The 22,898-nt window shown below is 52.5% G+C and overlaps 1 protein-coding gene across 1 annotated transcript; it reads right to left on the minus strand.

Moving 5' to 3' along the window:
* Positions 1-8,760: 8,760 nt before the first annotated feature.
* Positions 8,761-18,414, minus strand: PIGR (polymeric immunoglobulin receptor). Its single transcript, XM_052654135.1, has 10 exons — positions 18,318-18,414; positions 16,880-17,224; positions 15,480-16,133; positions 13,990-14,322; positions 12,736-13,059; positions 11,339-11,504; positions 10,839-10,960; positions 10,071-10,202; positions 9,891-9,949; positions 8,761-8,859 (listed from the first exon to the last, which is right to left on the minus strand). The coding sequence occupies exons 1-10, from the start codon at positions 18,358-18,360 to the stop codon at positions 8,761-8,763; spliced, it is 2,277 nt and encodes a 758-aa protein (XP_052510095.1). The 5' UTR covers positions 18,361-18,414.
* Positions 18,415-22,898: the final 4,484 nt, after the last annotated feature.

A 22,898-nucleotide genomic window follows, 5' to 3' on the forward strand; every position in this document is an offset into this window, starting at 1 on the left:
CACGCCAGTACTCTTGCCTGGAAAAATCCATGGATGGAGGAGCCTGGTAGGCTACAGTCCACAGGGTCACAAAGAGTCAGACACGAATGAGCAACTTCACTTTCTTACACTTTTCTTTCTTTCTTTTGGGAGACCTACTATAGAGGAATATTAAATGTGGATTTTGGGCAACTCACTGCCTTCCTTTGAGCCTCCATTTCTTTATCTAGAAAATGAAGGTGGGGCTGGATGATCCCTGGCTTGCTCTCCTGCAGACAGGTCACGCAGCGAACCCGCCTAGTGCCAGAGCCACCTGGCAGAGCAGTCCCTCAGGACCTGGATGCACCCAGGTTGCGCCCAGGGGTCCAGGTGCTCAGGCTGTCAGCTGCGAGGCATTCTGGGAGGAACTTCGGGCTCCAGTCAGAAGCCTGGGCTGTCAGAAGCTCCAGTCAGAAGGTCCTGGCTTGGGGCTTCCTAGCCTGGGCCCCGGTCCTCTTGTGGATGAAGTGGGGGTGGTGCCCACCTTCCCCTCTTCCACGGAGTCCCTGAGGCCCTGCAGAAGCCATGGCCGTGCGGGGGTCTTTAGAGCCCCTCATGCGAGACCTGAAAGGGCTCTGGTCAGAGGGTTCCTTGCCTTCATCCCAGGAGGCTGTCCGTAGCTCAGTTCCCAGGGTCCCCACCTCCAGGTGTGGCGACCTCCTGGGCCCCCAGGGGACTCAGATTGTCCCCAAGCCTTTCTGGGAGGTTCCTCCAGACCCCCCTGGCCCCCACACCTCAGGTCTGTCACAGGCTCATCAGAACACAAACAACAGCATCCGCAGTGGAAGTGGAGTGTGAGACTCGCAACAGGTGCAAAGGAAGTGTGGGCGGCAGGGTTCTGTGCCCCCACATCCCCGGGCAGCTGCTCGTGTGATTTCCTCCAACCACCCTTGACCAAATTGTGGAGGGCAGCCGTGAGGCTCGGGTCAGAGTGGGAGATTGTCCAGGCTGTCCCGTCAGCCTCCCTCCTTGGAGGCCTCCTCCCAACCACATGGCTGCCACACAGCTGGGCTCCGACATGTGCTGGGCTCGAGGCCTGGGATAGCTTGGAGGGAGAGAGAATAAGTGAATGAATGAAATGTGTGTGTGAGAGACTATGGGTGTGACCCTGAGGGGTGTGATGTATGAGCATGAGTGGTGTGAGACTGGGATATGTGCCTGGGTGACAGCAAAGAGTGATACGGGAGTGATTTATGTGTGATGTTAGTGTGTGTGTGTGTGTGTGTGTGCGATGTGTGGTTGTGAATGTGTGGTGTGTAGTTGTGAGTGTGTGTTATGTTGTATGTGGTATGTGATTATGTGTGGTGTGTGGTTGTGAATGTGTGAGTGGGTGGTATGTGGTTGTGTGGGATATGCAATTATGTGTGGTGTATGGTTGTGTGAGTGTGTGGTATGTAGTTGTGTGTGGTTGTATGTGGTATGTAGTTGTGTGTGGTATGTGATTATGTTTGGTGTATGGTTGTGAGTGTGACTGTGTAGTATATGGTTGTGTGTGGTATGTGTGTATGTATGTGTGGTTGTGAGTGTGAAAGTGAGTAGTGTCTGGTTGTAAGTTTGTGGTTGTGAATGTGTGTGTGGTTGTGTGTGGTATGCGATTGTGTGTGATGTGTGGTTGTGAGTGAGTGCCTCTGAGTGTTTGCATGTGTGGTATGTGGTTGTGTGTGGTTTGTGATTGTTTGTGGTGTGTGGTTGTGGCTGTGTGAGTGTGTGGTTGTGTGTATGTGTGGTTGTGAGTGTGAAAGGGAGCAGTGTGGGGTTGTGAATGTGTGAGTGTGTGGTTGTGTGTGGTATGTGATTGTGTATGGTATATGGTTGTGAGTATGTGACTGTGACTGTGAGTGTGTGGTTGTGTATGGTATGTGGTTGTGTGTGGTGTATGGTTGTGAGTGTGACTGTGTAGTATATAGTTGTGTGTGGTATGTGTGTATGCATGTGTGGTTGTGAGTGTATGGTTGTGAGTGTGAGTGTGTAGTATATGGCTTTGTGTGGTGTGTGTGTGTGTGGTTGTGAATGTGAAAGTGAGTAGCGTGTGGTTGTGAGTTTGTGGTTGTGAATGTGTGTGGTTGTGTGTGGTTTGTGATTGTGTGTGGTGTGTGGTTGTGGCTGTGAGTGTGTGGTTGTGTGTGGTATGTGATTGTGTGTGGTGTGTGGTTGTGAGTGCATGGTTGTGAGTGTGAGTGTGCAGTATATGGCTGTGTGTGGTGTGTGTGTGTATGTGTGGTTGTGAGTGTGAAAGTGAGTAGTGTGTGGTTGTGAGTGTGTGGTCGTGTGTGAGTGCATGCGTGCCTGGCTGTGGGTGTGAGTGTGTACTATATGGCTGTGTGTGTGTGTGTGTGGTTGTGAGTGTGAAAGTGAGTAGCATATGGTTGTGAGTGTGTGGTCATGAGTGTGTGAGTGCGTGGTTGTGTGTGGTGTGTGTGTGTGTGGTTGTGAGTGTGAAAGTGAGTAGTGTGTGGTGAGTGTGTGGTCGTGAGAGTGAGTGTGCAGTATATGGCTGTGTGTGGTGTGTGTGTGGTTGTGTGTGGTTTGTGATTGTGTGTGGTGTGTGATTGTGGCTGTGAGTGGGTGAGTGTGTGGTTGTGTGTGGTATGTGATTGTGTGTGGTGTGTGGTTGTGAGCGTATGGTTGTGAGTGTGAGTGTGCAGTATATGGCTGTGTGTGGTGTGAGTGTGTGTGTGTGGTTGTGAGTGTGAAAGTGAGTAGCGTGTGGTCGTGAGTGTGTGGTCGTGAGTGTGTGAGTGCGTGGTTGTGTGTGGTGTGTGTGTGTGTGGTTGTGAGTGTGAAAGTGAGTAGTGTGTGGTTGTGAGTGGTTTGTGATTGTGTGTGGTGTGTGGTTGTGAGTGTGTGGTCATGTGAGTGTGTAGTATATGGCTGTGTGTGGTGTGTGTGTGTATGTGTGGTTGTGAGTGTGAAAGTGAGTAGCATGTGGTTGTGAGTGTGTGGTCGTGAGTGTGTGAGTGCGTGGGTGCCTGGCTGTGAGTGTGAGTGTGCCCTGCGTGTGAGTGTGGGTGTCCATGAAGATGACAGGTCAGCTGGCCTGTGGCTGGGCCTGCCGGGCAGCGTGGGGATGTGTGAGATAAGAGTGTCACCTCATGTGTGGCCCAAACAACGTCACACTGGGTTGTTAAGAGCAAGCCTTAGGGATCTGAGGACAGCTAGGGAGGAGGTGAGTGTTTGGAACCTGAGAGATCAAAACTCGCAGACCTGGCCGTCCAGTCTGCGCCCTGAGATGCTGCCCCAGGGTCTTGGGGGCTGGGGCCCTGGGGAAGGCTGATCCCTGGCTGAACCACCAAGTGGGAGAAGGTTCCTTTCCTCCCCCTCTCTCCCTCTCTTTCTTTGCCCACCTACACGTTACCTCTCCTTTCGGATCGATGGGGCTGCTGGACAGGCCTGGGGCTGCCGCTCCCTGGAGAACCCCTGGGGAGCTACAGTGCCCCGGGAGGTGGGGAGCTCTGTGGCTTCCTGTCCTCTGGGGCCAAGGCCTGGCCAGAAGGGATGAAGCAGATGGAAAAAATTCCGTCTGGTGACTGACAGGTGGAGAGAATATGTCATATGAGCTGGGTCAGGAACTGTGCTGGGTCCTTGGGTAAATTCATTTGCTCTCCATGATAGCTGAGGTTTTATTATCCCCCCTCTGTTACAGAGAGGGTGGGAAGAGCATTTCTCATAAGCTCTCTGTGAGGACTGCAGGAGGCAGGCACCTCCTGGGGCTGGAATATAGTAGGAGCATCGAGGGGACTACTCCTTGTCATCCAAGGGGAGGCTCTCCTGATAGGCGCTGCTTGTTTATGGCATCACCCAGCTTTGAAACTGATACAATGAACTGACTCATTTGAAAAGACCCTGAAGCTGGGAAAGGTTGAAGGTGGGAGGAGAAGGGGACGCCAGAGGATGAGATGGTGATGAGATGGCATCACCAACTCAATGGACATGAGTTTAAGTGGACTCTGGGAGTTGGCGATGGACAGGGAGGCCTGGGATGCTGCAGTCCATGGGGTCGTGAAGAGTCGGACACAACTGAGCAACTGAACTGAACTGAGCTTTGACCTTCCACAGGCCAGACTCATAAGAGCCATCTCCTAACATTCCCAGACCTAGAGCCCAAATCCTCAGGTGTCCCTTGCCATGACCCAGTACTGCTCTCCCCTAAGATAGACCCGAGAATCCTCTGCTCTCTGGACTCGCTAGGCAGCCCGCCAAGGTAGAGGCACCTTGGGTGTCCTGCAGTTCCCCCTTTCCCACAGCAATGGGCTTTTGGGAAGGTTAACTTTACAGTAAATGGACCCATGATGTTCTACTACAAGAAATGGTAGTTTTGGTAAACTCTCTTTCCTGAATATGGTCATTTTCCTATTGGTGCTCTCAGGTTAGAACCCACATATGTGGATATTTTGGATGAATTTTAATGTGCTGCGGCTGCTAAGTCGCTTCAGTCTTATCTGACTCTGTGCGACCCCATGGACTGTAGCCTACCGGGGCTCCTCTGTCCACAGGATTTTCTGGGCAAAGGTACTGGAGTCAGCAAAAAAGATTTTAGGGTATTTAGCTTCACACATGGGAGAAGGCAATGGCAACCCTCTGTAGTACTCTTGCTTGGAAAATCCCATGGACGGAGGAGCCTGGTAGGCTGCAGTCCATGGGGCCATGAAGAGTCGGACACGACTGAGTGACTTCACTTTCATGCATTGGAGAAGAAAATGGCAACCCACTCCAGTGTTCTTGCCTGGAGAATCCCAGGGATGGTGGAGCCTGGTGGGCTGCCGTCTATGGGGTCGCACAGAGTCGGACACGACTGAAGTGACTTAGCCGCAGCAGCAGCAGCAGCAGCTTCACACATTTAAACAAAGACTTTTGGCTCTAGTAAGGGTGGATTCATGGGGTCGCAGAGAGTTGGACAAGACTGAGCGACTGAACTGAACTGAAGGGTGGATTGCTGCCTGTTTCTTTATCTGCCTTAGGAGAGGGTTATAAGCTTAGAGAACTCCTTAACCTTTACAGCCTATCTTCCTTCCCTTCTGGCTTCAGCTTCCTGCCTAGATGGGGGTCATTGGTCTCAGTCTTACGTCTTCTCTCTCAGTATGCCAGTCTACTTAGATATGTAGTCTTTCTGAGATGATTCATTATTTTACTGTACAGGCTCCATAGCAGAATTATTTCACAGAAGTGTGGGGACAGGGGAACACTACCTGTTTCTCTGCCTTGGGGACCAGCTTCACAGACCACATCATGCAGGTCCTCTCTGCTGTCTTAGGAGAGATGCCCTGTTCTGAGTTTTGGGAAAGACTTGGACAAATTTTATCTATCTATCTATATATAAAATTATATAGCCACTATCTATAGCTAAGTTGTAAAGCTATATATATATGTATATGTATATATATAGTGCTAATATTAATAAATACTAGCTGTATACACACACACACATATACATACATACATACATATATATATATATATAGTTTTGGGCTTGCCTGGTAGCTCAGCTGGTAAAGAATGAAACGGCAATGCAGGAGACCCTGGTTCTATTCCTGGGTTAGGAAGATCCCCTGGAGAAGGGATAGGCTACCCACGCCAGTCTTCTCTGGCCTCCCTGGAGGCTTAGTAGGTAAAGAATCTGCCTGCAATGAGCGAAACCTGGGTTCGATCCCTGGGTTGAGAAGATTCCCTGGAGGAGGGCATGGCAACACACTCCAGTCCTCTCGCCTGGAGAATCCCCATGGACGGAGGAGCCTGGTGGGCTGCAGTCCATGGGGTCGCACAGAGTCGGACACGACTGAAGCGACTTAGCAACAGCAGCAACCACTATCAGGACTTTGTAATGCATAATCATTATTATAAAATTGATTTTTAAAAGAAAAACTTCAAGATGATTCAAGAACCTGAGGAAGATTCTCTTGCCATCAGAAGTACTGAAGTAGTTCTCTGAGTGGTTGCTGGACACTGTGGTTTTATGGTTTATCATCATCAATCCCACAGTTGATTGTTATTCCCCTGTATTGGGCTGTCTAGTGTGCCTCCAAAATTCATGTCCATCTGGAAACTCAGAATATGACCTTAAATATTTAAAAACAGGAATTTTACAGATGTAATTCACTAGAATGAGGTCAAGCCAGATTCCAGTGGGCTCTCAGTCCAATAACTGATGTCCTTGTAAGAAGGTATGCGAAGGCAGAGGAACACACAGGGAGAAGGCCAGGTGATGATGAAGGGAGAGAGTGGAGAGATGCCGCTACAAGCCAAGGATTGGTGGCAACCACCAGAAACCAGGAGAGAGACATGAGCAGATTCTCCTTCAGAGCCCTCAGAAGGAACTGACCCCACTGACACCTAGATGTCAGACTTCTAGACTCCTGAATGGTGAAAAAATAAATTACAGTTGTTTTAAGCCACCCAGTTCATGGCACTTTCTAGAGCAGCCCTAGGAAATTAATATCCCATCCAACCTCCCCTGCAATTTGGTGATTTTTGGTAACTTATTAGCGATCCCGTTGAGGCCATAGACCAGCTTCCTTCTTCACAGAAGGAGCAGGTGGGTTGGGGGCAGGACATAGTACTAAAGTTGCTGTTGCCTATTGATAGTGTCAGTTCAGAACAAGAGAAGATTGCAGCTTTAGGGACGTTTCTTGGCTTTTGATTCTAGGGACCGGGATAGGCTGCCTGAGCTCAGCACTGGTGTGCAGGTTATCACATTAACACAGAAGTTGTATCTTAGCCCTCTGCCCCAGACATGACTCTCTGGTGGGTCAGAGATCAGCTTCCTGAGGGTAAAACAGTGATAGCTTATGACACATTGTGCAGTTTTGATCCTCCCGAAATGCTGAGATCTCAGACTGGGGAAGCACATAGCATGGAAAACATTACGTTCAGGACCAGGTTCTGCCCCACATCAGGTGGGGTAGAAGGTCAGGAGGAACTCTCTCCCACAGAAAACTTTCCACACACAGACACCCTAAGAAAGAGTCTAGTGGTGATGTGAGTGCTTCTAGGATACGACAAGGTTTAGCACCAAAACCTCGGAATGTCCTTAGGCAACAAGGGGATCCTTTATCTAATCTTTGCCCCCCAAGAGACTTTGGGTCAACTGTTCTAAAGCCCAACACATATCATCTGGCTGGCCTCTAGTTGATGATCTGTGGAGGGAGTTTATTCATTTGGTTACCTGAGTTTTGATTAACAGCCTCTTGATCTTAGCGGAAAACCCAGGGAGGTATCAGATTTAAGGTCAAGTGTTCCACGGATGCCACACCAAGATATTTTTTAATGTCTAAGAGGACTGCTGGTTACACCCGCTTTCAGTCTTAATTATCTTCCATAACACAGAGCTTTGGGGTCTTGACCACTGGTATAGACCCCAAACTATCCTTTTGTTGAAGATAACCTTGGTCCCACTTGCAGGCCACTTGCTAGCCCCTCTCAGCCCAGAGCTGGAGGTAGGGGAAAGCTGGTTTAGACTTGTGTCCTGGGGCGCCTAAAAGAGCAAACTTCTCTGAAAGTGTTGCCTGGGGAACAGACAGTATGGGGACAAATGCAGTCTGAGCCTCCTTGAAGGAAATCATGGTCTTTAATTATTAATTAATTTACATTTTTGATTTGTTAGCAAGTGCCAGCTCATAGATGCTAGTTGAAGTGCAGAGCTTAGAAGAAAAAAAAAAAAAAAACTGAAACCTTAGTTCTTTGGCGATCAGCCCATCCCTGGCACCATCAAATCCCCCCTTTTTTCTCCCTTTCCACTCAGAACTCTTCAAATTCAGGGGTTTTTTGAGTGTTTGATCATTCACTTATCCTATTAGGTCTCTGTGAGTGACAGACAGGGAAGGGTATCTTCCCTGAGGTGGGGCCTGTGAAAGGCCAGTCTTGTTTGCATTTTTCTTCTCCTTCCTATGGCATTCTGTCTCATCTGGAGAGCAGAGGCCCTCCTTAGAGACAGCTGGTGTCAAATCTAGCTTTGACATTAGTACATCTCACTTGCTGCCTGTGAGCAAACCTCTTCACCTCTTAGGACCTCAGCTTTCTCACCTGTAAAATGGTAAGAATGTGTTGATGGTGGCTTGTGTGGATGCCCGTGTTGCATAATCCCTAAGGCCTCAGGGCTGCAGGCCTTTTATGATTTCTCCCAGTGGAGGCAGAGGTGAGGAAACCTGATGAGATGTCAGTGAGTGTGCACATGAAGAGATGCTGTGGCCTCCAGGGGCCCCGTGATGTTTCCAGAAGGCTGCTGGCTGGGATTGCAGCCTGTCTCTCCCAGTGCCTAGCAGAGCACCTGGAATCTAGTGAGTAACCAAATGTACATTTTTAATGAGGGAAAGAAGAAGAGAAGATGGAGTGGGGATGGAGAGGTGCAGAGATGGGGTGGAAGGGAGAATTCCACTGACGTCCCCAAATGAGGGGACAGGGAAGTGCTGAATGGCCCCCCCTTCTGCGGTTGTCTCCCCACCCACTCCGGTCCCTTTTCTTTCTGAGAGGCCCCTCTGCGATCTTAATTCTCCTCCACACCTTTAGTTTTCTCGTTCGAATAAGCTGCAGGTGGGAACTCCTTGTATCACCTCACCCCCAATAGGAACAAGTAAGCCAGGCTTGGATGCCACCAAGAAGGGGCCAGCACACCCTCTGAGGACAGGTAGGAGAAGCCTAGGCGGGGTGTGAGTGCAGGCAGCGGAGCCCCCTGAGCTGAGGGCCCTGAGGATCAGCGTGATTCGGAGCGTGATTGCCACGTGCAGAGGGAAGGGGCGCCCAGGGCTCCATCTAGGCTTCTGTTGGGCCGTCCTGGGTTGCGGCGGAGGCCAGGTTTTTGGCCTGGAGGAGGAAGGTGGTGAAGGCCTCGTCGGCTTCCTCCTTGGATGACTGGGGGGGGTGACAGGAGAGGAGTCAGTATTGGAGGCCGTGGCTCAGGGACAGTGGGGGTCGAGGGGAGGGGACGTGCTAAGGGTCCTAAATTCACGATCTTGTCATAAGCAGCTCAAGCCTGTGTCCGCCCACCTGCTTCACCCCAGCTGCCATGCTCACCTAGAGGGACTGATCGTGAGAAACGGAAAGCTGCAGCTTCTAAAAATACCTCCCTCGGTCTCACTACCTCCTTCCAACACGTGGAGTGGAACCATCTCTGTGGCCCCGAGCCCGTCCCCGGAAGCCCTGCCCACAGTCGTAGCCAAGGTGACCCAGGCTGGCATTAGCCACAGAGGTTCACAGCTTCTTCCTCTACCAGCTCAGAGACACACCACCAGCCTGGAGGGGACCACTGTCTCCCGGACCGACATGTTCCCCTCACTGTTCCAGATGCTGGGGTCTTTACTACGGCCAGGGGGTGTGGATGTGATAATAAGCATCAGTGATAATAAGCACTAGTGCCTCGGGATCAGGGAAACACAAGGAGAGGGTAACCTGCGACCTGAGGGTAGGTAGGATTTCAGCTGACATGGATCTTAGTTGGGGTGGGAAGGGGCCCCCTGTGAGCAAAAGTCTTCCAGGCCCAGTGAAAATGCCAGTCCCCAAAAATCCTCCAGCGAGGGTGCTGAGCTAAGTCTGTGAGTCCCACGGCCCGGGAAGAGCACCTCCCTGATCCCCAGGGAATGCCATTTGGCCTGCCCCCCCATGGCCAGAATCTTTAATGCAGTCACTGTCCTCACCAACCCCCCCAGTCCCCTCCCCACGCCCCTGCACCACCTCCCTCGCTCCTCCTGTTGATAGCCCATCAGTGCAGCTCACCTCCTGCCTGGATTTCAGCCACATCAACCCTGGAGCCAGACAGATGCACCCCTTCCCTGTCCTGGCACCAGCCCCCATTGGAGACGACTTCTCCCGGTGTCTAACTGCAGGCCTTACTGCCTTTCCTCGTCACCCTCACACGAGGCCACCTTCTCCCTCCTTGCCCTCACCCTCTTTGCCTTCTTGGGTTCTTTGCTCTCCACGGTGTCCTCGGTAGCAGTGGCAAACTCTGTGTGAAGAGCAGGAGAGGGGGGATCAGCCCTCCCTGGCCCCCCATTCCCACTCCAGAGGCAGAGTTGGGGCTCATGCTTGTCCCCCGGGGCCTGGGCAGTCCTCAGGGAGGGGCGTACCGTCCTTCCCTCCGAGAGACGTCTCTTGGGCCTCTGGAGAGGCTCCCATGTTGTCGCGTCCCTCAAAATCCCTGGAGTTCTCAAAGTCCGACATGCTGATATCTGTCCGGTAGCTCCTGATTGAAATCCGGTCTGTCGGGGAGAGAGGGGGGTTGGGTGCAGGGCTGGGGGCGGAAGGTCCCCGAGGGATCCCTGCAGGAGGGCTGGAGTGGGGCAGGGTCTCTGATGGCTGTCTCTGATGAGGACCCAGAATGAAAATGACCCGAGCCTCCCCGCCAGGCCCTGTCCACAGACAACCTAGACCCAGCAGCCCCTGGCCTCTGCTCATCACTCTGGGACCTTCCAGGACACAGGATCTTGTTTTGCCCTCTCACCAGCCCTTTTAGGTGATTATCCTCATCTCTGTCTTGAGCTGTATGGACACCAGAGGTATGAAGGGGACGCCCAGCGCCACCCAGCTGACTGGTCCTCACACGCAGGCTGGAAGCCCAGGTTTCCGGGACCCTGCCCTCCTCTTCCCGGAGCCCCTCCCTGTGAGCTTAGACCCACTAGCGACTGAAGATGCACTTCCAGAGACGGCATTTGGACGGCAGCACCGAATGGAAGTTTCGGGCATGTGTGCATTGATCATTCCCCGCCTCACTTTGCCCGTACCCTTCCTCCGAGCGGATGAGAGGGGATGGACCCTGGCAGTCCCCTCAGGGCTGCAGGGCCAGGACTGAGGGCTGGAGGCTGCAGGCGGCGGGCAGGTAGCGCCCTGGGACTCACCGACATTCTTCCTGTGCCGAGCTCGGAGCACCCCGATCGCCACGACCCCTGCAGCCAGGACCAGGGCCAGGGGCACCAGGGTGGAGATCAGCACTTTGGAGCTCCCGCTGTGTCCTGCAGGTCTGGGGGAAGGGTTAACTTAGTCCCTGAAGGGGATACTGGGGGTCCCAGGAGGGGCCGGCAGGTTGGCTCCAGCCAACCAGATTTATCCACTCCCTCCTCTGGATACAGTACCCCAAGCTCCGTCCTTCTAAGAAGCCCTCCCAGACAGGACAAAAGTGAGTACCGGGTCTTCCCTGCATCCCAGGACCGGGAGATGGAGCTGAACGGTGGACCGCGCCCTGGCCTCAGGAGAAGGGCAGAGACCACAGGCCAAGGCGGCGTGGGTGCACCCACTGTCAAGAGGCGGACAGGCTCTCTTCCTGGGACCTGGTGACCCAGCCCCAGGTCCTTGGCCTCTCGAATGTTCTCCAGGTGGGGGTCCCCAGACCCCTCCTCACCGGCTGGAATCTGCGGGTGCTCCGGGCCCACCAGCAGCGTCCTTCACGGCGACTTCCTCTGCAAAAAACCTGGGGTCCAGAAGGGCTTTGTTCTGGATCTCCCCGGCCCTTGACTTTATTGCCGCCCCCGCAGGGGCAGCGTTCGCTTGCTTGGCGTCTTGGGACCCTGGGGAGAGCAGAGAGGGGCTTGAATTTAGGGAGTCTGTGGAGTGGGGCTTCATTAGGAATCCTAGGGTTGTGGGGAGATCTCATGCCTTTTTGGACAGGGTCTCAGAGAACACTAGAAGCAGGGGAGTTACACTCTTCTCCAGCTTGTCACAGACAACCTCTGTCCTATTCATACCAACTTCACTTCCATTGTAAGGCTGTGTGCTTAGATCCAGCTGTGCACAAGGGCTGACCGGGAGATTCTTCACAGGGTTTGCCCAGGGCCTCTTGACTACAGTGAAATGGCAACCTACTCCAGGATTCTTGCCTGGAAAATCCCATGGACGGAGGAGCCTGGTGGGCTACAGTCCATGGGGTTGCAAAGAGTTGGGGGCAGCTTGGCAAGGGGTCCCTCAGTGAGCCGGACAGCTGGAAGCTGCCATAACCTCATTTCTAGAGGAGCTAAACATACCCCCTGGGCTTCCCTGGTGGCTCAACGGTAAAGAATCTGCCTGCCAACGCAGGAGACACCTGTTCGATCCCTGATCTCTGGTGCCTGCTTCCCAGGTGGCGCTAGCAGTAAAGAACCCGCCTGCCAGTGCAGAAGACATAAGAGATCTAAGTTCGATCCCTGCGTTGGGAAGATCCCCTGGAGGAGGGCATGGCAACCCACTCCGTATTCTTTCCTGGAGAATCCCGTGGACCGAGGAGCCTGGCGGGCGACAGTCCATGGGGCCACAGAGTTGAACATGACTTAACCACTGAGCATGCCTCCACACAAAAATACCCTCTCATGAGGGATAAGACATTTCATGGGATATTTTTAGAAGCGGTTTGAAATGCAGCCTTACTGGAAGAGATTGCCTGGATTTTCCTTACCAGACCTTGTGCATGAAGGTTATCTGGCTCTCTGGAGCCGATTTTGGCAGAGTATGGTGTAACAGTGACTTGGACATGTCTACATGTCGAAGACCTCTCCATATAGAATGGGCTTCATGGTGGCCTGAAAGGGTGACTATGGGATTTGTCCTGAGACTGAGGTTAATTGACAAATGACTATTTTTGATGACTTTGTATGTTTGTTTGGGATGCCCTTTTTGGAAGGACAAATGAGACCAGAAAGGGGCATAAGGCCTCCCCTGGCCCCTGCCTCTCACAGTCTAACCTGGGGCCACCCTTGATGGACATGTTCTTTGGCAGTTTTCTCTGGAGTCCCCTGGGGCACGTGGGCCTGGCCCTCGGAGACTCACCCTTCGCCCTGCTCGCCACTGCCACGTAGACAGCCGCCGTCTCCCCGTATCGGGGGCCCTCCTTCACTCCGCACCAGTACCAGCCTTCATCCTCCTCGGTGACCGTGTCCAGGTTCAGGGAGACGATCTGGCTGTTCTGGTCGCAGCTCACGAAGGCCTGGCTGGGGCCGTCGTTCTGGGTGGGCAGGGGGCTGCAGCCTTCGTTGCTCCACTTACACCAGTACTTCTCAAAGGAGTAGAACTTGCAGGGGAAGTGGCAGGAGAGCTTGAAGGCCTCTCCCAGCCAAGCTGTGACGTTCTTGGGTACCTTGAGGCTTGGTTCTCCTGGAGCAGGGAGGAAGAAACAGGTGCAGAGCTTGGCCCTGGTGATGCTGCAGGCATGTGACTGGGGGCCGGGGCGGGGGTGCTTTGTCCACAGTCCGGTTCCTTTTTGGACAGCATGCTAAATAAATACACTGTACTGAACAAAAAGCACTTACAATTATGTGACCATGTAATAGATTATTGGTGACCACTATGAGTCGTTCCAGTCTATCACAGACCACGGGCCTTGCCAAGGGCTTCTATGTGTTTCCTTGCTGTTATCTGTTCTCCTGGACTCAGTACTATGGTGCTGGAGAAGACTCTTGAGAGTCCTTCAGACAGCAAGATGAAACCAGTCAATCCTAAAGGAAGTCAACTCTGTATACTCATTGGAAGGACTGATGCTAAAGCTGAAGCTCCAGTACTTTGGCCACCTGATGCAAAGAGCTGACTCATTGGAAAAGACCCTGATGTTGGGAAAGATTGAGGGCAGGAGGAGAAGGGGACGACACAGGATGAGATGGTTGGATGGCATCATTGTCTCAGTAGACATGAGTTTGAGCAAGCTCCTGGAGTTGCTGATAGACAGGGAAGCCTGGTGTGCGGTAGTCCATGGGGTCACAATGAACTGGATGTGACTTAGCAACTGAACAACAATGACTCAGTACAAAGAACTGAACTCTGCTTCAGCTGATGCCATACAGACTGTCAAAGAAGCTGATGCTCTTGATCACAGGAGTTGCTATGTGTGGTGGTTTGAAGAGCGTGGGGGCAGGAAAGGGTGTTTGTTGCTGGTATGAACAGGTGGGGGAAGGGTGCTGGTTACGGGATGAACGGGTGGGCTCTCTCCAGCAGCTTGGAGGCGGGGGAGGCGGGAGGCAGAGTGGCTGGGGTTGACTGGAGGGGTCCTGGAACTGCCTCCCTTCCCTCTTGCCCAAGTTCAGCTCTTACCTTCAACAACCTTGAGCTCCACTGTGGACGTCCAGCTCGTGTCGCCGTCGGTCACGCACCAGTAGAAGCCAGAGTCCTGGTCCGTAAGCTGGTTGAGGATGACGGTGTAGGTGCCGTTGCCCGGCTCGGTGAGCAGCGCCAGCCTGCCCTGGTACTGCTCCTTCACCAGCCCCTTGCTCTGTACCAGCCGTGGGCAGCGGCCGTTTTGAGCCTCTTCCCAGCGACACCAGTACTTCGCGCTGTTGGCATCCTTCGGGTTGTAGGGGCAAGATACAGTCACAGAGCCTCCCTTCACACCTTTCACCACGGAGGGGCTTGCGGGGATTGCCGTCTCTGGAAGCACAGACAAAGATGGGATGCGAGAACTCAGCATGGGCTGGGCAGCCTTCTCCCGGTGGGCTCAGCCAGGGTGGAGAATGAGGTGTAGAGCAATCCCCTTACCAACCTCAGAAAGTGAAAAAGCCTTTCCGAATGTCACGGAGCCTGGCGCAGGAGCCTTCTCCCCATCTCCAGGGGCCTCCCCCACTACTCCTTCCCCACCTTATTCTGAGCAGAGAACAGAAGCCATTTAAAGAGTGACCATCAGCCTTTCGCCTTGGGCTTCTTATAAAATCTCCCTCTGGGTAGTTTTTACCTTTTTATTATTAGCTCGTCCCACAAGATGGCCAGGTGGGTTTTTTCCTCCAAATTAAGAGAATATATTTAGAACAGTTTGATTTAAAATATATACTATGTAGCACAGATAAATTGAATTATTGAGGGCCACAAAGGCCACGTCCAAGAGAAGCAGGGTCTATCTTCAAGAAACTAAAGCTGAGGCTCTGGTAGAGTCCCAGGCGACCGAAGAAGCTGAGGGAGGTGGTGAGGACTGAGCTGGAAGGAGAAAGAAGGACAGGGAATGGGAGCCCCTTACGGGAAAGCCTCAAGCGTAGTGACCACGAACTTCAAGTACTGGTTCAGTTTCTCAAGATGGTAACTCACTACAGAGTGCTCGCAGGGTGGGAAGGGGCAGGGATTCAACCAGATCACGCTGAATAACAAGTAGCCCTAAGAGATGTTGGGGAGATTTTAGAAGCCAGGGCGTTGACTTGGGAAAGCTATGAGACCAACACAAGCCAAGGCTTCTTCCACCGGAATGTGATGGATGAGCTGCCATCCTGCTCCGGGGTCAGGGCGACTCCACGTAGAGTGCTCCCACGGCTCTCTGAAACCCAGACAGTCGGGATCTTCACTCCCCTCATTCCTAAGGATCAGGGGCGGCCATCAAAGGCCTTTGGTAACAGAGAGGAAGATTTAAGAGATCGCACAAGGCAGAGGCCATCGTGCACAGCCTTGGGGCTCTCGTGCTGCCCCCAGAGCATCTGGTCCAGGGCGCGTCAGTGAGCAGATACGGTCAACGGACGGAAGCTGTCAGATAGACACAGAGGGGCCGAGCGGGGCTCTCACCTGCAGACTGCCCATCTCTCCCCTTTCTGCCTCTCAGGTCTCACCTTCATTGACGAAGAGTTGCCAGGCCTGCACAGGCCAGCCTTCCTTGGGCTGACCCTCAGGCTGGGCCCCACACACGTAGCGCCCCGCGTCCTCTTTCCTCAGGCTGGTAATGTGCACACTGAAGACGCCGTTGTCCTTGGGCAGGAACAGAATCCTGCCCTGGAAGTCCTGAGCCTTCTTCCCCAAGGTGTTGATGACCACATTGCAAGCTTCCCTATTCTTCTGCTGGCACAGAAATTTGGCTGTATCTGCCACCTCGGGGCCCAGGGAACAGTCAAAGGTCACCGAGCTCCTCAAGTCTCTGTAAACCAGCTCAGGCTCGGGCTCCAGCACCTGGAGGTAAACGTTGCTCTTATCGGCTTTAGCATCATCCCCAGCCTGGCAGACATACATCCCAGCATCGCTGAGCAGGACTCGGTTGATGACAACGCTGAACACTAATGTGTCGGTACCCGGGATATTGAGACGTGTTCTGTCTTTATAGTCTTTGTTCTTATACCCGGTGGAGTCGATGATTAGGAAACAGTCCTGGCCTGTCTTCTTGCACAAGGATTTTTTCTTCTGAGAATTCGCGCTCGTGAAAGGGCAGTTGATGGTCACGGTCCTGCCCATGTCTACAGGGTAGATGTGGGCATCACTTGCCTGTGCAGGATCTGCAGGGTGAAGGGTGGGGAACAAGTTGTGGTTTTCTTTCTTGCATCATAGGATGCTGAGCTGCCTTCCACACGGTTCACTTCCTCAATGTTTCTGATGAGGGCTGGGTATGCTTATCACCCGGAGGGCCCTCTTTCCCGGAGAGACAGCATCAGAATCTGTCTTCCAAAGCCCAGCTTTTCTGCTGCCCCCTCCAGGAAGCCTTCCCAAGCTGGCACTCATCTTTCCCTGCTCTGTTCCCTCTTGATACTTGGGCCCGTGTCATTTGTTACATGCAATCTTATGGTCTTTGGACAAGAACTGATCATTTAATTTATGCAGAGACTTCCGAGGGACTACTGGAGATCAGGTAAGAGATACGTGTTAAAACAAGTCTGGTGGCCAAGGTCTGGATGTGAAGGGTGCTCTAACAGCAGAACTTAAGGATGCCTATGAATCTCCCCCTGGTCCTGGACCTCTGGTCCCACCTGCAACAAATATGAGGAGAGAACTTGTTCTCCTCATGCTCTTCTAAGCTAGAACTTCAGTAAAACCAGAACTGTGTCAGGCCCTTAAGACCTAGAGAGGCCCATCCGCCCTTCCCATATCCAAGTAGGTCCCATCTGTCTCATTCCCACCTTCTACTGTGCAAATGGAAGGCTCTGGATGGACACACAGTCTTCCCTATGCCAGGACACCCTGTCCTCTCGGGAAATCCTTCCTCCCTCTCGCTCTCCCCAGAAATCTAAGGAGCCTGAGCCCTTACCTTGGCTGACCTCCAGGCTCACATCGAAGTTAAGGCCACGGCTGCTAATGCCCAGGCCACACTTGTAGTGCCCTGAGTCATTCCGGGTGAGATGGCTGATGTCCACCACAAACGTGCCACTCTCCGGGAAGTTGGTGAGGTTGGCTCTGCCCACATAGTCGTCAGAGACGTAGCCCTCTGAGGAGATGAGGGTCGTGCAGCGGCCCTTGGCTCCCTGCCGGCACCAGTACTTGCGTGTGTGCCGGTTGACGGAGGTGGCCGGGTAGTAGCACGTGATGGACACTGAGCGGCCTTCCACACTGGTCACCTCTTCGGGACCGAAGATGGGACTCTTCATGGAGACCACTGTGGGGGCAGAGACAGGGGCTTTCTGAGGCTGCCGGAGGGAAAGCCTCCTGAGGGGGTCTAGACAGTCCATGCTGAGGTCATGAACTTTTCCTCCTGAGACATGTGTCTTCTGTAGGTTAGTTACCAGGTGCTGCAGCTGGGCAATTGCTACATTGCACAATTATTAAGCAATTCTAAGATTTTAATCATAATTCATTAATGATAAGCACATTAAGAAAACAAATGGCAAACTTAGTGATCTCCTTGCTTGTATACATATATTTATAGTATTTCTTGCATATATACATATTTATATATATTTAAATAGGTATAATATATTTATATATTATATAAGTATATAATTATATATATTTATATAGTATATATTTATATTTATATATTTATATATATACTATCGGAGAAGGCAATGGGACCCCACTCCAGTACTCTTGCCTGGAAAATCCCATGGACAGAGGAGCCTGGTGGGCTGCAGTCCATGGGATCGCTAAGAGTCGGACACGACTGAGTGACTTCACTTTCACTTTTCACTTTTATGCATTGGAGACGGAAATGGCAACCCACTCCAGTGTTCTTGCCTGGAGAATCCCAGGGACGGGGAGCCTGGTGGGCTGCCGTCTCTGGGGCTGCACAGGATCGGACACGACTGAAGCGACTTAGCAGCAGCAGACATATACTATACATGTGTACATTATATATACATATGTTTAAAACCATCCTTGTGGAGTGCTACGTTGTTTCACTTGTATCTGCTATTTCCCTATATTTCTAAACTATTTTGTAGATTCTTTTCTTCTTTTTTTCCAGGTAAAAATGTCAACAGGCACAAATATAAGTCATTTCTCCCAAACCCCAAAGCAACTCAAGAGTGAGGCTCGGTTTAAGGTCAAGGTCTCGTTTTCCTTGTTCCCAGTGAAGACACTTGGCCACACGTGAGAGCGTGCCATTTCTAGCCCTGATGCGCCGGCGCTGGCTCACCCATCCTCCTTGCAGCGTCTGTGGTCGCTCCCCGAGGGGGTGCCAGCCTTGCCTGGACGCTATCCCTGGGCCCCAGGGGACTAGGATGGAGCGGGCCGGGGCCTGGCTGACGCACCTGGGAAGACGGCCAGCAGGCAGGCGAGGAACAGGCGCGACATCGCTGGGGGCTCCCGTGGGTCTCTGCCGCCAGCCACCGTCCTGCGAGGTTGCTGAAAGACAGTGGCAGGAGGGGATGAAACGCCTTTGTCGTCCAAGACTAGCTGAGCTTCTGGCCCCTGTAACACCTGTTCGATTCTGCGTCTCCAGTAACGGACATAAAACCTGTCAAAGAGTGAATGGCCCCACCTTTCCCCTTCACAGCTCAAAGTCCTGTCGTCCCACAATGCCTTTTGTTCTTTAGCAGGGATAGGTAGACTTTCATCTTCTCAGCTAAGTTGCTAGTTCCTTTGGGATAGGGACACACACGCATCATTTCCTGTTTCCCCACCTGCGTGGGGTTGGGGGTAGGCACTGTTCTGGGCAAGACCTTAAGATCGCAGGAACAGCTCCCCAGATCATTGGTTATTACCAAGAAGTGTCTCCACCTCTCTACTCCAGCTGCCCTCCTTACATCACTGGGAGGTGGAGGAGGCTCGCACAATTTATGGCCTGTCACGCGAGTAAATAGAGATGCACAGAGGCAGCGTGGTCACAGCCACTGCCAACGGTCCGCGCAGCTTGTTCCATGACGTACCCGTGAAACAACGCTCCTCCAGTATCTCATTTAAGCTTGCTATCACTCCTAAGAGGCAGGCATCCTTATCTACACTTGACGTAGGAGGAAATGAAAGCTTAAAGGTTAAGGGCTTTCCTCAAGGCCACACAGGGATTAAATGTGGGGATCAGTAGGGTGGGGGTGGAGGTGGTGGGGAAGACTGAACCCTGCTTTATCTGACCCCCAGAGTTCAGGCTCTGAGTCTGTCACACTGCCCGTATTCCATCTCAAACTGAGTGAGGTGCTTATCCTTTGTGCTTATTCTTGTTATCTGTGGAGCGCTCTTTGCTTTTCAAACGTTGTCATTTACACCACTTCACTGGAGCTCTAGAAGTTTCCCTTTAAATGAGACAGGACAGATACAATTACAACCACTTCCTGGATAAGAAAAATCAAGATCGTGAGATGCTGAGTGACATGCCCAGGATTTCCCAGAGACTCCGTTATGGGATCAGGGTTAAACATGTAGGTGTGACCACCTCCTGCTTGGTGAGGCTGATGGACAAAGATGAAAAATTCGAGGTGAGGCCACTCAGAGGGTGTCTCACGCGTGGACCTTGTCACTTCTGGGGACACAGCCCAGGGCTGGGGAAGGTTGAGAGGCCCAGGGCCCGGCCTGACCCCTGCTGTCCTCTGGACCCTGACCGCAGCCTGGAGGAGGATGGAGGTGAAGAGGGGAGTCTCCACTCTCCCATGGGCCTTGCCAGGCTTTCAGTTTGCCTTGACGTTGAGGGGGGAAAGGAGAAAGGTGTGTTAACACGTGCTGGGCAGTGATGAGCACCCATGAAGATAAGGAGGCTCGAGGCAACAGGGAGCACAGGCACCCATCTCCCAGGCCCCCCTTCCTGCCTTGGCCTTGCTCCTGCTCCCAGAGACGCCCTTCGCTAGCTTGAGCCAAAGGCAATAAAGCTGTTTATCTGGGTTCCTTCTTTTCTGTGAGGGAATTTCCCAGCAAAGCACCTCTTTATTTCCTCGTGGAGATAAAGGTATTCTGTTTATCCAGTTCTTCGGAAGAGTTGGGGGAGCGGGTTTGGGGAGGTAGGGACAAATATGGGTGTTGGGTGGCAGCTTGAGCCTCTGTTGATTCCGGTTAATTGCCCTGGACTTTTCATAGCAGGGCAATGATTAACCTCTGGCATGCGGCCTTAGCCAAATGCCAGCGTCAGCTCCAGCTCGGATGTGCTCAGGACGAAGCTGGCTGCAGGACCACCCGGGTGGACGTGGGACTGACTCCCAGGTGGGAGCAGGGGTCAGAGGGCTGGGAAGTCTCTCTCCTCTCCTTGGGATGGGCTCACTGCAGAGTCCCACCACCTGCCATTTGCACTGGGCTTGGGTGCAGTGGCTGGTGGGAGGACACCGTGCCATCTGCTTTAAGGAGCCCCAACAAATAGGGGATCTCTGGTTCTCACCTCTGTTCTCCCCTGACATCAGCAAACTTCCTGATATTTCTCTGGACTGCAGTGGGTCTTCCCATAGGCTGAGTTGGAGGAGACAGTTCCTAGTCTTGACTGGTAACAGCCACTTGCCCTGGCTTGCTGCAGGCAGGGGCCACACTTTCCAAAGCAGTGGTCCTGACTTCCTCCCCAGGCGCCTCTCATTTGTGACATGCTTGGCTAGCAGTGAAGGTCCACGTAGGGAAGGATGCTCACATGTGCCCAGTTACCCTTTGCATAACCTCCCACCAGGGATGAGATCACCAGGCATGCAGAGCTAGAGGGCAAGTTTTGTGGAAGCTGACCTTGGTAGGAAGCGCACAGTCCAGTCCCCGCTTAGACTGGCCTCTCCCCGCACCCCCACGTTCTCAGGAGCAGGAAGTCTCTGCTCAAAACTTCACTTAAAGCGCAGTTTCTCTGCTCTCAGCTGAAAGACCCTGGGCTTTGCAAATCATTAGAAATCCCTTCCTCTCAAAGTCTTAAAACCATATTTGTTCCCAAACCTGGGAGATTTGGGTGTCAGGGAGGCCCCAGTTCCATGGGGCTGGAGCTGGATTCAAAGGATTTGCTTTAGGAAGGAAAGAAAGAGCATATTATTTACTGGGCACAGAATGCTCTGCTACGGTCTTTGCTTTGTGACCTTTATCCACCATCACAGCAACCCGAGGGATAGAGAATATCTTCCTGGGCAGATAGGAAATCTAAGGGTTGGAGAGATTCTGGCCCCAAGACTTATAACAGAATGGGATCAAATTGGCACCCTATTATCACTCCTTGGATGCTCAGAGGGACCTATTCTCCCAGATATACGTAGGCTAGTATATCATGCATGAAGGCACCTTTCCTGGCTCTTAAAATAGGAGTTGTACTTTCAGTAGTCAGGCTGGGATATTCTAGATCATTCTCATTTTATCAAGGTACTGCCCCTCATATATTCACAATATATGTCTGCACAATTGCAGGTTGGGACTAGGTATAGAACCTGCTGTAGAGTCTACCGTCTTATAAAATTACTCTAGCTAGCTTGCCTTCAGTCGGAGTGACTGATCTTTAGCTCTCGTGGTTGAGAGTCACATGTTTGTTCTTCTCATTTCAGGCTTTCTTCTCTATCAGAGGGAGAGGGTCTTCTGGACCTGGGCCTGGCTTGGCCTTCAATAGCTCTGGGCTTGTCACTGGCTTGGCTCACAGCAGAGGGACAGTTAAGGCTCTCAAGGTCCTCGGGGCTTTGGAGGGAAGAGAGAGCAGGCACCACGGGGGGCTTGAAGCCATGCTGGCAGTTTCTGACTTCCTGTGAGTGTGAACTTGGGGCAGCAGGGAGCTTAGGGCTCAGAGAAGCAGGGAGCAGCTGGCCTGGCTGGGGCAGGGGCTTTCCTTGGCCTGGACTGATGGCTAGGAGAGGCACTGCTCAAGTCCGTGTGGACCTATCACTCTCTTCTCCTGTGCATGCAGAGGCCGAGCGCACACGAGGGTGAGCCTGGAAACCACGGCACTGCTAGAGGAGGGAGAGCAGTCCATGGAGTTTGGAGGGCCTCAGGCTTGTAATGACAGGCAGGGTTGTAAGAGAGGTTATATAGTTTACGTAAGCCCTGGAATATGTGAGGATCTTCAAGCACAGGCAATGTTGGAGAAAAGGCAATGAAGCTCCAGAGAGCAGGGAGATGGAGAGAGAAGCCACAGGTTCCAAAGAAGGTATGAGCTAGGAAGATTCAAGACTTTCTGGCCCCATCCCTGTCAAAAGTAGGCATGTAAAACTTCAGCAGAAATTCAACGCATGGAATCCAGGCTTCACGGAGCTCTGGGAATAAGGCTTGTAGATTTTCAGATGGCCTTTCAACAGAGACCGGGAAGCCCTGTTGCTGACTCTATCCCGTCCTAGCTTGGTCTGTGGGTGTTTATCTCACCCACTCTACCAGATGGCAAGCTCCTGGAAGGCAGGGCCAACTGAGATCCATCTCCCCATCTCCAGGAGGCCTTGCTCTCCGGGGAATGCCTGGCTGTTCTGAACAGGACCAGCTGTTCAGAAAAGACCGATCAGATTGGGAATGGTTATGGCCTCATTCCCTCTCTGAGAAGGACAAAGTCAGGGCTGATTTCTCTCACTTTGCCCAATGCCTTCTTTGTTCTGGGTGCTCACGGGACAGTAGCTCGAGGGAGGGTGGAAGAGACACAGAGATCCTGAGTTCTGCTCTGTCACAGGCTACCAGAAGAGCTCTCCCACTTGGGCAAAATGTGCTGGCTCAACTCTCCCATCTGTAAAATGGGTATTGTCGTCCCTGACTCGTCTAGTTGAGGGGCTACCCTGGGATGGGGGACGATGGTTAATATATAGAGAGGCACTCCCAATAGTGTAAAGTTCTCTTCCACTGTAAGAGGCTGCAATTACTTGTTAGCACAGGAGGCTGAGGGGCTTATGCGTGTGACTCTCACGAGTGCTGTGCACTTAGAGAGTAGCGCAGCGTAGGGACTCCTCCGGTCGGCTGTTGGCTCTCTCACTTGAGGATTGCGTGAT

This window comes from Budorcas taxicolor, chromosome 16 (genome assembly GCF_023091745.1).
Source record: "Budorcas taxicolor isolate Tak-1 chromosome 16, Takin1.1, whole genome shotgun sequence".
NCBI classification, from domain to species: domain Eukaryota; kingdom Metazoa; phylum Chordata; class Mammalia; order Artiodactyla; family Bovidae; genus Budorcas; species Budorcas taxicolor.

Excerpts from the sequence above, each read along its gene's own strand:
- PIGR (XM_052654135.1), bottom strand. The coding sequence starts at position 18,360 with ATGTCGCGCCTGTTCCTCGCCTGCCTGCTGGCCGTCTTCCCAG. Across the intron at positions 16,134-16,879 it reads GAGCCTGGAGGTCAGCCAAG|ATCCTGCACAGGCAAGTGAT; the intron begins GTAAGGGCTCAG and ends TTCACCCTGCAG. Across the intron at positions 10,961-11,338 it reads GCACCCGCAGATTCCAGCCG|ACCTGCAGGACACAGCGGGA; the intron begins GTGAGGAGGGGT and ends CCCTTCCCCCAG.